At 44.5% G+C, this 15905-nt stretch overlaps 1 protein-coding gene across 6 annotated transcripts in view; it reads left to right on the top strand.

Moving 5' to 3' along the window:
• The window catches only part of Ehbp1 (Eps15 homology domain containing protein-binding protein 1), a 75795-nt gene that overhangs the window by 10989 nt on the left and 48901 nt on the right, over positions 1–15905 (top strand). For all 6 annotated transcript variants that reach the window (XM_055077968.2, XM_050192490.3, XM_055077967.2 and 3 more), the window contains exons 5-8: positions 735–916; positions 3580–3785; positions 9556–9689; positions 15362–15550. In XM_055077968.2, the coding sequence (XP_054933943.1) occupies positions 735–916; positions 3580–3785; positions 9556–9689; positions 15362–15550 (711 nt within the window). The remainder of the gene's footprint in view (positions 1–734; positions 917–3579; positions 3786–9555; positions 9690–15361; positions 15551–15905) is intronic.

The raw sequence follows: 15905 nt of genomic DNA, 5'->3' as shown, positions 1-15905 counted from the left end.
CCACCTCTGACATTTTGAACACTTTTTAAGTAGAATACTGCTACAATGATATCTGTCGAGCTTGGCAGCTCTGCCCACTTTGGGGAAGCCACGAAGCCACAAATTTAAGAAACAATCCTGCACTCCTCTCTAGGATTTCCCTCTCCCTCCTTTGCACACTGTGATGCCGACAGGGTCCTGCGCGTGACGTCAGTTTCAGTTTCAGTTTATTATTCTTAAGATACAATAAATGGGTAAAAGACAATATGCAGAGGTCACTGGGGTTAAAGCTGTCGGTTGTTCATTCGCCATTGTGGCAACAAATGGCTATGTGTTCTGAGAAGGAAGCGGGGCCCGCTCATTGTGCGTCACTGAACTTCTGTGAAGCTTCCAATAATTCAGCATCCTGCAAGGGTGTAGGGGAGGACAGTAGAAGAGCTTTTTTCTGGTGTGTTGGTGTGACCCTTAACTTTAGCTGTACTGCTCCGTCTTGGTTAGAGCATGCAGCGACGATGAAAGAGTGCGTGGGTGGAGGGGAAGGCATATGAAAGTGCACTGAAAATTGAAGTGTCTGGTAAATAAAGGAGTCAGTTTCTTCGAAGACAGATTTAAAGCACGCAGGATTAGTCGAAGCATTGTGGTCGGGAAGGCTATTCCCGACCAGCTTTCTTTATACTGTACCTCGTTTGTAGCTCTAATTTCGGACGCTCTCATTTTTGACTGTGAACCACTTGTAAACTTTCCCGTTGCTGCAGATTTCAGCCCAAGGCAAGCGGCGGCACGTAGCTGTTGGCGTGGTGAACGTGGCCAAGTTTGCGCGGCCCGAGCCGACGCAGACGGAGGTGGTCTTGCACATGCGACCGCTGACACCCAAGTGCACTGAGGCACAGCTGCTGCTCACTCTCTCATGCAGCCTGCTGCGGGAGGGAAAGGCCACGTACGTTTCCATTGCTTGCTCTTCTGCTCATCCGAAAGTAATGCAGGAAGCAGGCTGTGCTGGTAGCACAACTTCTGGGCCACTATTTTGTAGCGATGCCTTTTTCGATCCTAGTGCTCTTTCACACTTATCGCATTCGGGAGTGGCCGCGTTCGATGCTCCGCATGGGGTGTAGCGTTGCTCTTACCACTCACGAACGCGAAAAAAAAGTGAAAAAACATTAGCATCAAAAATGGCATCACTATAAAATTGTGGCCTTGCTTGCCTGGGATTACAACAGAAAGCTGGCTGGATTGATAGCAAAATTCTCATCTCATTAATGCATTATGCGAAATCAATTTACAACACTTTTGCTAGTTTGACAGGAATGGAGAAAGCTAAATGAATTGATGGCTTAGATCAGCTTGTTTGAGAGTAATTAGGAAGGCTGGGTGGGATTGTAAAATTTGTGTCACTTCTGATGGTTTAGCAGCATCGCATTGTTGCCTGCCACAATATCCATATGTTTTTGCATGCCTCTATGCTCTCTTATCATCCAAACACCTCACATGCATGCTTGGTGTACGTGCCAGTATCGTAGTAATCGACGCATGTCAAATTGGTGCAGAATTAATAATTATTTTCCTCCATGTGTGTCTATACAGACGATCTCGGATATATCAAACTCTAATATATAGAATTATTGCCTAAATCGAACAGTTATAAAATCTTGAAAATTCTACTCACAAGTATAGCGATGTACTACATGTACATCGAACTCTCATTCACTGCCACATTCAATATATAGAACGCTGTGTAGCGCTTCTCCTAATGGCGATGGTGTCATCGGAAGATTTTAATGGTGACAAATTTGAAATGGCACTGCTTTGGCAGGCGCTGTCAAAGAGATTGAATTTGAAGGGCAGTACATGTCATGGAGAAAAAAGGTGCAGGGTGCTTTCAGTTTTTCTGGATGCGCATATGGAAGGCTGATGAAATCTGTGGCCGTTCGTCATCGGCAAGAGCAGAGCACCACTCTGCTTCAAGAATGCGAGATTCTTCCGGGTCAGATATGCATTCCACAAAAAAGCTTTGGATCTTTTCACTGAGTGGCGCCGGCATGGGATGCCAAACTGGAGATGCTGCACTGCCAAGTTTGTTTTCTTGTAGACAAGGGTTTTCCGCGAACGTCATTTTAGGATTCCTGTGAGCGGCCAAAACGAAAACCCCAGCCTCCATTTGGACAGATCTTTACATTACATGAGGGTTGCAATGTGGGTTTGTTGGTAATGCATCTTGAAGGGGTGCACGGTAGCGCGATTAAAAGTGATTGTCCTGTCTTTTAATTGCGCTACCGTACACCCCTTCAAGGTGCATTATCAGCAAGCCCACATTGCAACCCTCGTGAAGTTTACTTCTAGTACATAGGGCTCTTTTATTGATGTGCTTTAGCGCTGTGTGTGTCCCTGTGTGTCGTCTTTTGTCCCGTCTTTTAATCGCGCTACCGTACACCCCTTCAATTTGCATTACAGTTTGAATTTAACAAAACCACTGCACTCCGCATCCGCACTTCACGGAAAGACCCCAATTGCTACAACCGCATGCAAGACTCATTGCTGTGCAATTTGTGGGTCTGTTCTGAATGCATTTTATTCTTGCTCGCACGGTTACGTGCAAGTGGGAGTGGACTTGGGACATTCTGCAAGCTGATAACCACTTTCAAAAATAACAGTGTGTGCGTAGTGACGACAGACGCAAGGGCCGGAGGGGAAGAGCCGACAATGAAGGGATGTATTGACTGTGAGATATCAGAGTGCTGAGCAGTGCGCAAGAAAAGACAAACAAGCTTCTTAGGGCCTTCGAGAAGAGGACAAGTGATTCCAACAGGAAGTTGGTTTTGAAACCCAACATAACAGTTCGCCTAGCTCTTTGCCCACTTACAACGATCATCCGTTTAAATTTTGTTTGTATTGTACGGACACGCCACCAAGCACAATGACGTGCGATTTGCAGTACAAGTGCACTGCTGGTGGCATGGCGCATATTCATGCAGGCTAGTTTGCTATAGCGGCATGTTCATTTTTACTTTATCTGGAATAAAAATGCACAATGATTGCTTTGACGTGTGTGAGGCATACCACAGTCTCTGAATACGGGTGACGCACGCAGGCTTTTATAGTTAGCATTGTGATCAATATATCAACAATCATTTTGCAGCACGAGTGACTTGCAATGTTTAGAGCAAAAGATAGGTCAACTTTTGAGTGTTCGACACAGCCTTGGAGAAGCAAATTGGTAAGTACCCGCTTGTCACTTTCTTGGGAAGCTGTCCGAGATGTGCATAGATCTCATATCTTCAGGTAGACACATCTCATATTTCGAATTATCGATATACCAAACTATTTTGAGATTCCCTTTGAGTTCGATATATCCGGTATCGACTGTAATCGTTTAGCACAATCATTCCATGTGTATTAGTTATGCACATTGTCATACTAATAAGTACCAAATTAACCAAGCCTCACTGTGCTTTTCTTGATGTCGGAGGTTCATGCACTTTCCCTGCATTTTTGTTTCCCAGCCCACATGTGAGATTTTGTTGATGTTTCCCGCTATCCATTTCTCGGGTGTCGCATTCAGGTCGGAAGCTAGCATAGACTCAAGCGGCGCGCATGCTTGTGCAGGGATGAGGATATGCAGAGCATAGCGAGCCTGCTGAGTGCGGCTCCCCTGGCGGCACCGGACTACGCCAACCTTGAGGACTTTGAGGAGGAAGCGTCCCCGCAGGCCTCAGCACAGCTCTCGAGGCTGGCAGCCGACTGCTCGAGTCTTGTGAGCGGCGGTGACAGTAGTCCTACGCCGTCCCCAGTCATCGCCGACAACGACCTCGGTGAGTTGTGACACTGTATTGACTGGTTGGTTGGTTGGTTAAATGGGGTTCAATGTTCAAGACAGTGTTGCTGTTCTTTATTATGAAACCAGTCAAACTCATTCAGCTGGTTGTCGCCATCTCGCGATGTACTGAACCTGAGCCCGTAAATCCGAACAGAATGCTCAAAGGCCAACTGCAACAAAACTTCACTTTAGCTGAATAGGTAATAAATGAGTTGCGTATACTACAGAAGCAACCTTGATAAAGCTGCAGGGCTGGTAATTCTCAAATTTTTTTTTAATAGGCACCTTTAGACAGCACCTAAGCAGAAAATGCATGCACGTGGTGGCTGACGCATATGATGCAAGTCCTGGCCCATCGTCGCCTTCTCAGTACGTCGTGGGCAGCCGCAAGCATTGCCTGATCTTAGAGGTCATGCCGAGGCACTGTGTGGTCTTAGACATGCATCACTTTTGATGAGTAGTAATTGCGGCGATTCTTCTAGTTCTGTAATAAAAGAACGCCTACTTTTGCACGCCTTGTGTGATGCATCCCCTCATTTCATAAACGTAGAATGTTGTGCTTAGGCTGTTCTGTATCTGCACTACCTAAATCTAGTCGTTTTAAGTAAAATTTTGCTGCTGTTGGCCTTTCAAGGGGCCCTGAAACACTTTTGGAACATAGTAAGAAAATGTTGCTGATCTGTGGAAGAGGCTCCTGTGAACATGTGAGCCAAATAATATTGCACTGCGTGCAGCAGGGATTATGCAATCTCGTGTCAACAGCAGTGAAAAAATTGCTTGCTCTCTCCGTCGCAATGTCATCATGCAGCATCATTGCAAGCAGCTGGGCCCACCGACAGCTACTGGCTGATTTCATGATGGCTGGAACATTTTGAATAATACAATAATTACTCACTTGAGGTAAATAAATAAATATATATATATATATATATATATATATATATATTATATATATATATATATGTGTGTGTGTGTGTGTGTGTGTGTGTGTGTGTGTGTCTGATCTCAAAATGACAGAAAATGTTTCATTTTTGCGTTGCCGGTCTACACATGACAGTTGTGCGTTGCCGCATCTGCTTACATGGCCCCGAGATGAAAAGCATAGTGCAAATACTGTGCCTGCCATGGGGAGCCACCATGGCAGGCACACCAGGCACGCCATGGAACGAACGTCTTGGCGGTGAGCTGCCTCACCGCCAAGACGTTCAACCTTTGGACAGGGCCAGTAGGCCATGGCTCCCTTTCACTTCCTTACCGTCTCCCCTGTGTAGATTCCAGCACGCTAGTGGAAATGAAAGGAGAAAGGAAGCTGCTCATTGGTCTGATAACTACGTTTAACTTCACTTGTGCTTGAAGGGCCTGAAAAATTTTTGCAGCAGGAGATTCGTGAGGTGACGTAATTTACTACTGATGTCATTCTACAATTAGTTATAAAACTGTTTCAGGGCTCCTTTAAGTGAGAGAAATCTGGATTTTGATGACGTGTGTAGTTGTTGGAGAAAAGCAGGTCAACATGTCACCGTCTGTGATTGGGAAAATGATGCTCGGCACGTAGAGTCTCCATTGAGAGTGCACACTCTAATGAAATTGCGCAGTTGCATCCATTCATTTGCACAAATTGCAGTCGTAATCTCTGCAATATGTGCCATTTTAAAGGCTGTTATGAGATGCGAGGCACTTTGCCTGCCAGTTCACAATTAATACAGTGTGAATATGTACGAATATAAAGCTATTCTTTCGTGCTATATGCATATTTCAGATGAGCCTACAAATTTTACCCACGTGTAATAAGTAGTAGGAAACTAACTTGGTATGCAGACTGGAAAACCATTGGTACTTTCTTTGCTGTTGCATTTTACTGGCTGCCACGTTGCACTTTCGCAGTCCTAATCTCAAGCCTATTGACTCCTATGTATTATCTTCCCATTTTATACATGACCATTCTGTAATGTTCCCGTATCTTATGTTGCTTTTGAATGAGGTGGTCATGTAAATTTGCCAGTGCAGATGCAAATTCACTCTCGCATATTGCTACAAAAACTATAAATGTATACCTGTCAAGTTCCACCCGTGGCCTCATCCGAAAATGCCTGAAATATGCTATCATCAGTCTCAGTAAACTTGTCTCGGCACATTTGTGGTTTTTGCAGGTTTTTTGAAGTCAGCTTCGCCGTAATAGAGTTGTATTATGCAGTGAAGCGTATTAAGGGTGGAAAGGGGCCCCTCTCATGGAACACAGCACATGTCCTGTAATTACGCATTGCACGCATGCAGGCATGCATCAACTCCAGTAGCAGTACGAGCACCAAGATCCTAATAGCTGTACTGGCAGCCTTTCTAATTGTTACCTTTTCCCAGCATGTATTATGAGAAAGCTTTAGTTTAGCGTATGCTATACGCTATAGTATAGCGTATGCTAAGCAGCGTACATTTTTTACAGTTTTAGTTGGCCTGCGAGATCTTTGGATCTCAGAGGCCATATGGCGCCATTGCAGCTATCTCCCGACTGTAGTTATAGGTGGCGCTGACATCTCGAACGTTTCCTTCATTAGGCTTCGACTTGTTCGAAACGAAAAGCGATCACGAAAGCACCACAAGGTTATCCATAATACTCTGTCGTCGAAGCGGCCTGAGACTAAGCAAAAGCCGTTTATAGTCATTTGCTACGAACGAAGTGCATTTTACAAAAGCAACGCCAAATTCAATTTGAAGCGGGCAGCCGGGACAGCAGCCATGTTTCACGCAAACTCCACAAACCACGCAAGGACGCTAACGCTGAATCTGAGAAATAGCCTGCATACGCTATACGCTATGGGTCATTTAGCCTTTTGCACATACACAGTGACGACCTGCAATTTTATAGCATACGCAATGGTATAGCGTATGCTAAACTAAAACTGTCTACTTTTTCCTAGAGTCCCTTAAAAAATGTATCACTGTATCACTGTATCACCGCAGTTTTACTGTATTAATTTCACATGAATGCACTTCTAAGTGGAGTTCAAATGTTTTTCTGCAGGGAAAAAAATATTTGACTATAAGTTAAAGACGTACTGGCACATACTTTCATAGTTGTACCAACTCTATCATCCGCCTCTTGTACCTAAAACAATGGTATTTAGCAAGTGTGAAGGTTGGGGAACACAAGATGCTTCAATTTGATACTAAAGTTGATCTTAAAATGCTGGACCATGATTAACATGGTCCAGCACAATGTTACTCATGGTGTCATGCTGGACCATGACACCATGAGTAATGTCATTGATGTTACTCACGGTGTCATGCCACAGAGCAAGATTTGCTGACCTTGTCTAACAGTTAAGGCTAGGTGTGTTAGTGTTTCTTACAAAAGTAAGCAAGAAGGCTGTGTGTTCCTCCCAGCTGTGCTCACGTGATAGCTGCATCCATTGCATGAATGGAGGGATTCAGTGTATCACAACATCATGGTGCACCCACCCTTATCAGTGCCGAAACCAAAGCCATTTCATAGAGACAATGTTAAGTAGGCAAACAGAGGGTCTCGATTTTTGTTAATCACAACCATATAAAGCCAACAGGCAATGAAGCCAAGGAAAGCATGGGCTGATTAGCTGTGGTTGAAATTGAAATGTAAAAAATAATGAAGATAAGGAAAGTTGACAAAAAGATAACTTGTTGCTGGTGTGGAACGAACCTACGACCTTCGCATTATGCATACGATGCGCTGCCAATTATGCTACAGCAACAGCCATCAATCCATCCACTAACTTGGACGTTTATGTGTACTAGATCTAGCCCTGGGTGCTTCGGCCAGCCTAACTCAGAGCAATGGCAGGTAGATGTAGAACACCGTTTTTCGCCTGATGGCGTCACTTGACACAAGAACTTGGGAGAGGAGGCACATGACTAATAAACCCTCATATGCTACTAATGGCATCAAGGCTGCCGGATTCGAGACTCTTGCTATGAATGAATGAGAAGAAGGGAAACAAAAGGGCTCGATTTGGTTAATTGCAACCATATAAAACCAACAAACAATGAAGCCAAGGAAAACATGGGGGTAATTAGCTATAGTTGAAATTGAATTGTAGAAATAATTAAGGGGGGAAGCAAGTGTTATAACTAATTGCTTGTGGACTCTGACAGTATTTAAAAAATCTATGGGCACTTTGCTGAGCTAAACTGCGATAGGCGAAGGCCTATCTATGACTGCCTCTGTTGCTGTTGTCTGGACTGTTCTGCGAACGGACGCCGCTGTGGCTGTGAGCATGTGATGCAATCACAGCCATATGGCTGCAAGGTTTGTCGCTGGTGTGCGCGCACCCCCACGTGCATGTCCGCGCTCTCCCACGCACCCACTCTCACAGCGCTACTGGCATGGCACTTCCCCTCCTTGCTCCCCTAACCAGTGATCACCGCTTTCCTGCGTGCACCATGGACTGCGCCCGGACGCTCATGAGCCACTAAAGGCTTACGCCTTAATACAGTCGAACCTTGATACAGTAGACTTCCATTAATTTCATCCCAGAATTTGATTTTTCGGTTAATTCGATCTTCACTGAAGTAACAAAGTAACGATCTCCACTTATCTAGTTAACAAAATAATGGTACTGGCCCGGACCGGGCCAGTGCCATTATTTTGTTAACTGGATCAGTGGAGATCGGCCTTCGCTGTGTAGTTCGAACTTGGCCGGTCAGCACGCATGTGCCTGACCCCTATAGCGACCCCAATAGCGACTCCTTTAGTGGCAATGTCTGTCTCGGTTTAGCTTAGGGGACAGTGAATGCACTGAACGCACGTTATGACTCATTGAAAAAGCCTATTTTTGGCATCTATAACTTCCTCCCTAGGACGCTTTCAAGCAATAACCATAGCTGATAATGTCCGGTTACGGTATTTACCTGATTCCAATGCATGTCCTTGTTTTTTCAAGAAAATTGGACCGATAATTTCCTGTACTCCAATCAAATACAAGAACGAAACCGTAGGACACAGGTGTACTGCGGTGAAGCTGACTATAAAAAGAAAGTTGTGCGGCGAAGCTGGATTTAGAAAACCGACCACCATTGTGCAACACATATTTTTCATGCTAAAAAGTCGGTTGCATGTTACATTGCTACTTTGTTTAGGGGCTTTAATGTAATTTCTACACTCGTTTTCAACTTTGGACACATAAAAAATTGGTGCACGTTTGACTTGGGGAGATCGGCAAATACTGCCAAATCAATTGGCCCTGTGTTTTGGCATTGTTTATGCACCTTGCTCATCAAATTGGATCGATGTTGTTGGTTCCGTCAGGGTCGAATTAACGGAAGTTGACTTCACAACTAACACAAATATTACGAATTGTAGGATATAACAAAGTAAATAAAAAATGTCTCACCGTTATTACACTGTTCTCATGTTTGCATAATTCCCATGCTTGTTGAACCACCCTGCTTGCAGCTCCTGTAGACATTAGCGCTACAGTGCCCTCTAGTAATTGCAAGAAACATTATGGTGACAGCAAACTCTTGAGCACAAGCAGCAGCTGGTTTTCTTGTGCATGATTTGTAATTGTCAAAGGTTGGGTCAGATTTTGTGGTATTTTATTTGATTCAATTTGATGTGAAAGCTACCTTACCTCAAAAATGTATTCCAGTAAGCTGCTATCTTTCCAAAAGCTAGCCTTTGAGAATGTAATTAGACGTGTAGTGTACATATGCAGCATTTCTGTTACATGACAGAGTGCGTGAATGAATCATTTTTAAAACATGAAATACGAGCCACTTCTCTCTCCTTGTAGACTTGTCGCTGCGGAGCCCGTCTGCAGCAGTGATGGTTGTCCAACCACCGCCTCCGCCACCAGAGCCACCAGAACCGGGCGTACAGCTGAGCGAACCCATCGAGGCTCTAGGAGAGAACCGGGAACCTCCGACGGTGAGTTACCTCACCTTTCGGCTGCGCCAGAAATGGTAGGAGCATCGCTTTGGAGGAAGTGTGAACAGAAAATCTGCATCTGCAAATATTAAACAGGAAGGCAGCATTTCGTCCTTTAATGCTCAAGAGAGGGTCTCATGTATATACTGCAGAACAAACTGGATTCGCTCTTTGAGGCGCATGCTCTGTGGTACGTTGTTTTTTAGGAGCAGGCTGCTACAGTTGCCTACTGATAATTCGGACTCGACAGGGACCGCCAAAAGATCCGAATAACCGGGAGTCCATAATACTGAATTTGCCAGAAATAAATAAATTATTCCACAGGTGGTCACAAAAGGTGTGCCATATTCTTGGACTGTCACTTTTGGTGATACCATCAATTTTGTGTGACTAGCACAAGACGCATCGGTGCCTACGAGCAACAGAATTCTTGGTATAGCGCCAAGCATGCTGTCTTATGACAGTGCAAAAACACTGCAGCCTGTTGACGCGTCTGTTGCTAGCCACATGAAATATTGCAAAAGTGAAGGTATCTTCAAAAAGTAATTGTCCAAGAATCAGCCCAAGTTTGTCAACACGTTGCTATGCATGCGTACACGTTATCAATGAGATCAGCTGGCCATGAACTGTGGATGATAAGAGTGGAATTAAACTCCTACTAATAATCTCGCCAGTCACAAATGCAGCCTTTATGACTTAGTGGCTTAGCTTGTCCTGTGGTTTGGATGCTGTCGGCGACTACCAGGCTATGCTAGTTTCAGTTTCGAGGCACCAGTGACGTACACATTGAAATGAAAATATTGCTATTACTGCTCAACTCAATGGCCAATTAGCCCACGGCGATGCAGTCTGAGTCTGAATTTCTGCACAGTGCACTGTAAGGCATCTGAAATTTCTGTCGTCCTTATACATTAAGTCTATGGGGCTAGTGGTAGTGCCGTGGAATTTTCGGAATAGTCAAGCGTGTCCAAATTTTGGGTGCCTGATTTCTAAGTCCGTGAGTGTAATTGGCAGGCTGAGTGGTGAGTGTAACTGGCAGAGAAGGGAGACTATTTATTTGCACTAGCATTTACGCAGGGTGTCTACCAATCAGGAAAACAGGGAAAACCAAGAATTCTCAGAGATTTTAAATAGTGTGGAAATACTCAGGGAAAACTCAGGTAATTTGTGCTTCCTTCAGGAAAAATTATCTGTTATTTTATCGAAAGGGAATGAAAGACGCGGTAATGCTGGCTCGAGTAACAGAGAGGAATCATAACGAATCGTCTTAGATGCTGTGTCATCGGCTGGAGTTGCCAGTGTACAGTCAATTGCCGACTTTCCAGACGCCCGATAATTAAGACTGCGCTCGTATTGTGTACTTCCTCTCGTCCTTCGTCTGGGTTGTGCTGCCCACCCATAGAAACATGTTCAATCACCAACTCGCCCAGCTTGCCATGTTAATTCAATTAAGACAGCTTCACGGCACCAACACATACCCCATAGAGTCTATATATAAGAGCGTCTGAAATTTCAGGCACAAGAACCCTTCGTAGTACGATTTTCCAGACTATTTGCCGTGACCGCAGGTCCAAAATGGCATTAATCAAAGCCAACACCGTCGCCATTTCGATTACCTCGCCGCCTCAAACCCGCGCTATCGCAGGCAGTTCCACTGGCAGCCGCAGCCAACACCGCGGCAACGCTAGGCCTAGCTGCTTCAACGTTCGCTATTAAGCTTCTTGCCATTCGGTGCCGTGTTTTTCATTGAAAGAATTCGCCACTGTCAGCTGGCACAGACTCCGCCTTTGTGGTCCTCGCGATTGGCTTTGTAGCTTGGAAAGCACGGTGCATTGCATAATGCCAGTTCCCAAAAGTCAGCAGTCAGCAGTGCTGCGCGGTGAAGCATAACAAGCATGGGATGGGGCCATTGTTACGGGACGCAGTATGTATTCCTTAATTATATGCGCGTGCACTCGCCATCTCTTGTAGTACGAGCACTGATATGCCTAATAAGTGTACTGGCAAGCCTTCAGAGCTTTTTCAGATGTGCCTGTGGTGATTTGAGCCCTTAAGGGCAGTAAAAGGCATGCATTCATTTTTTTCAAACTGACCGATTTTTTGGACGTTTTCGTGGCCTCTAGGAAGTCCGAAAAATCGAACATTGGCTGTACAGCTGACCAAAAGGATACTTCAGATGGTTGGTGTGGCGAATGTGCGGCGGAAAGATGACGAGAACAGAAGGGACCCACGCATTGAGGAATGAACAGGATAGGAAGTGTGCTGCCGCTTCTTTGAAGGGGCTTGACCTCAAAAACAAGGTGTTGGCTGATGTCGACATGCAGGTTTCCCTCATCCAAACCGAAATAAACTCTCTAAAGCAGTGAAATGCAACACTGAGGCATTGTGCGGGAGCTGAGAGTATGTCAGGACAGTTGAGGTTGACTTACCAGCTGTTGAGAGAGAATCTCACTTGTGACAAAGTTCGGGCTTCATACCAATGAGCTTGCTGTTAGTTGATAGAAACAGCTCATATTCTAAAACATTTGCTTCTGTATGCATCCCCTTTTTATTCATATTTGAGAATGTTCAACTCTATTTGCAATGGGTATTACCATTGCTTTTCAAAGATATTTTATTCACTGTGCATTTTACTAACCCCTCACTTCTGTTTTCTTTTTGAATAATATAAACACTACTCCTTACTATTAAAACTATATTAAGTCACTATTCGAATTGGATTAAGTCGTTTTTCTTATTTTTTAACCTGCTTACTAAGGAGTAACAACATCAGGCAAGATGGTGTCAGCCCCTTATGACATAAAACAAAGTTCTGTGTCACTCAGGAAATTTTGCAGCTGCACTCAGGGAGAACCTGGAAAAATCAGGGAATTTGGAAATGTCAACGTGGTAGGCACCCTGTTTACACCTATCTGCGCATTTACAAGTGCTTCTTGATTCAGTTTGAGTTAGTCTTCCTCAACTAGATGAAGCGGAATACATTTTTGTGCAAGCTTGTGTGAATATCCTACATTTTTAAATATTTCATTGAATATTATGCAATCACATATTTGCTACAGCTCGAATTTTAGTATTCAAAGTTTTTAAAGTGTTTGAGACCATTGAATATGTGTATTTTTCCGTGTATAAGCCACCTCTGCGTAAAAATCACATCCCCAAAAACACCATCTCAGAATAAAAACCATCTAGGCATGTAATCTGCGGAAATAACCATTTTTGTAAATAGAGCCTGCCTTTGACGGCAGCATTGCCTGCACTGGATTAAGTGGAATTGGATTAAGCTTAACCAAGCTTGATCTAGGTACTCACCAAAAGTGATATTGACACTTTTGGTGAGAAAGTCCCATCACATAGCTCATAGCCAAGAGAAGTCAAAGATGAATTTGTTTACAGTCACCTACTGGTTTCTGCATCAGGGGTGCTATTCTGGACACTTTAAAATTCCGCCATATTGTCGAATTCTGTAGTCGTGGCATTTTCAGCCAATCAGAGAAGTCCTAGAAGCCATCAGGCCAATCAAAGCTGATCAGGTCACAAATTCGAAAATATGGCGATATTTGACAGGAATAGCATCCTGGTTCAATTATTCAAACATTGATACTGTGGCACTGCCACCACCTTCTCTGCTAAACCATTGTATAATAGCAACCAAAGTTTCAGTTGCTGACTCTATTTTTCAGACATGTGTGCACATTATCATTAAAAATGGCCGCCATGAATGTAGCGCTATTTAGGTTGTGACCTGTACTTTCACTTTTGCTGATGGTGGTTTTTCAGTGTCTTGAGAGTTGTGCCGCCTTTGCGAATAGTTTTTGTTGACATGGCACTAAACCGTAACTTTTGTGGCTGATACCTTGCGAAACAGCGCTGATTAGATCTTATAGCCAAGGCAGGTACGGCTGTACACAGAAAGCCCTCGCGGGAGGCTCACGGGTGTGGCTTGAAATGATGCGCAGGAGCTAAACTGAGGATCGCAAAAGTGACAAGCATGCCTGTTGAGCTCATCTGTGTGCTTACACAATGGAACGGGTTAAGCTTGTGTGTAGGCAGAAAGCATCAAGCTGAATTTGCGCAACGCAACATAAACTGCTGGCGTCGTGCAGTCAAGGTCACGCTTCACAGCATTGCGACGACGCACAGCGGGCGAGCGCGAAACACTTCCACGACAAGAAACCATGAGGAAATTTTTAGCACAATGAAGCACAACAGTGAGCAAGAGCATGCAAACAAATTTTCTGTGCTGCTGGAGCAATAAGGAATGTTGAACTTCACATTCTTGCATGAAAATATCTGAATAACAGCACTTAGAAAATTAACTGACTTAGAGAATAACCTTTTTCTCTTTTCGCAAGTAAAGAACAAACGTTTTTTAACAACTTGTCAAAGGGGCCTTGAATCTCTTTTTGAACACAGTAGGAAAACGTTGCCGATCTGTCATAGAGACTGCTGTGAGCATGTGAGCTAGATATTACTGGCACTGCATGCATCAGGGAATATACAGTGTCGTGTCAAAAACGTCAAAAAATCAGTTGCTCTCGCTTCTGCAGTATCTTCGGGCAGCACCATCGCAAGAAGCTGAACCTACCAATGCTATTGGCTGATCTCTTGATTGCGAGAGCATTCTCAGTAATACAGTAATACACTTTTTTGATATGGGTCCGAGAATTGCCTGCGCGTTACAGTTGGTTACGAAACGAAAACCATGTTTGTGGCGTTGGCAAGAGCTTACCATCAGAGCCATCAGATGTAGTGTTTATTACCATCCCGAGATGGCAGCAGAGCATGTTTTCGTGAAGGTTGCTGTCGGTTCGTTTTGTGCACGACTACGATCGCCTTCAGAAATACTATTGCTTTCGTGACATGTTGCATAAGTCGTGAACGGCCGCCAGCGTTTCCGGCATTGTGCCAAGCTTGCTATCTGTGCAGAATGCCAGGAGCACTCTGTTGCATATTTCAACAAGTTTGATGCAGAGTCACGTAAGATCTTGCAAAAGTGATAGTAGTATCTCAAACTGATCGCTCGAGAAAACTGCCTCATTTGCTTGGTGCCTGTGGCCAATGAAGCGCAAATAGTGACCATGATGCGCCGCTTTTATTATGAAAGTTTCCTTTCTGTGAAGTTAAATTCTACACATCTTCTCTTTCCTAATCACGAAAGTGGGGTCATGCTATATTTTTCTAGTTGGGCGCCTGTTACGCCTAGGTGCAATTTTATTTGCACGCTAGATTCGAGGCCACGTTGAAATCGTGTAAACACGGCATGTCTGCAATTTCAAAAAGACAGAAAAATTATTTGATCTTTGCATTGCCGGTCTACATGCGACAATTGTACGTAGCTGCGTCTGCTGCATGTGGGACTGCCAATGGGACTGGTGTTTCAGAGCATACGAGCTGGAACAGGAACATATCACTGATATTCCATTAAGGTATCATTATCAGCCTCTGCATGGTAACAACCATTAACGGAAACATAAGAAATGGGGGGGCTCTGTGGCAGCTAAGTGGGACTGGTGTTTTAGAGCATAAGAGCGGAGAAAACGTAACAGGAACGTATCGCTGAGGTTTTATTATGGCATCGTTATCAGCCTACGCATGCATGCCTGACACTTGGTCCTCGAGGCAAAGCTTTCTCAAGCAGTCCATCCAGCATGCTTCTGTACCCTGTCTGACAGGAACCCGGCAAGGACCTACTGTCCTGGAGCCAGCAGATGACCAGTGGCTACGCGGGGCTCAAGGTGACCAACCTGACCACCTCGTGGCGTAATGGCATGGCCTTCTGTGCCCTCATACACCGCTTCCACCCCGAGCTCATCGACATGGACTCGCTGTCACCTCATGATATCGCAGGCAACTGCAAAAAGGCAAGTTCCCCTTTTCGTTGTCGCTACTTCTCATCTTGGTCTGTGTTGCATCAGTGCAGTGTTCCTTTTGTGGATCACTTCTGGGGACAGCTTCATTTTGGCATGATGTAACGTCTGTTGCTACACCTCATTGAAGCAATGGACGTATGGTTTGCTCTGGCTTGGGCTCAATCCCCAAAAGTTATTGGCCTAAAATGTGGCTCATGTTCTATAATAGAAATCACCTACAGCTAAGCTGCCCTTGAATGAGAAAGCAGGAAAGGAAAGGTTTATCGAAACCATACAGTTGTGCGATTCGGGATAGGTGTATGCAGAGTTTTGCAGCATGAGCATATAATGTGCGAAGTCTTGTGAA

The sequence above is a fragment of the Dermacentor andersoni genome, chromosome 10, assembly GCF_023375885.2.
Source record: "Dermacentor andersoni chromosome 10, qqDerAnde1_hic_scaffold, whole genome shotgun sequence".
NCBI lineage: Eukaryota > Metazoa > Arthropoda > Arachnida > Ixodida > Ixodidae > Dermacentor > Dermacentor andersoni.
Note: the sequence above shows the minus strand (reverse complement) of the source record. Positions and strands in the feature narration are given on the sequence as shown.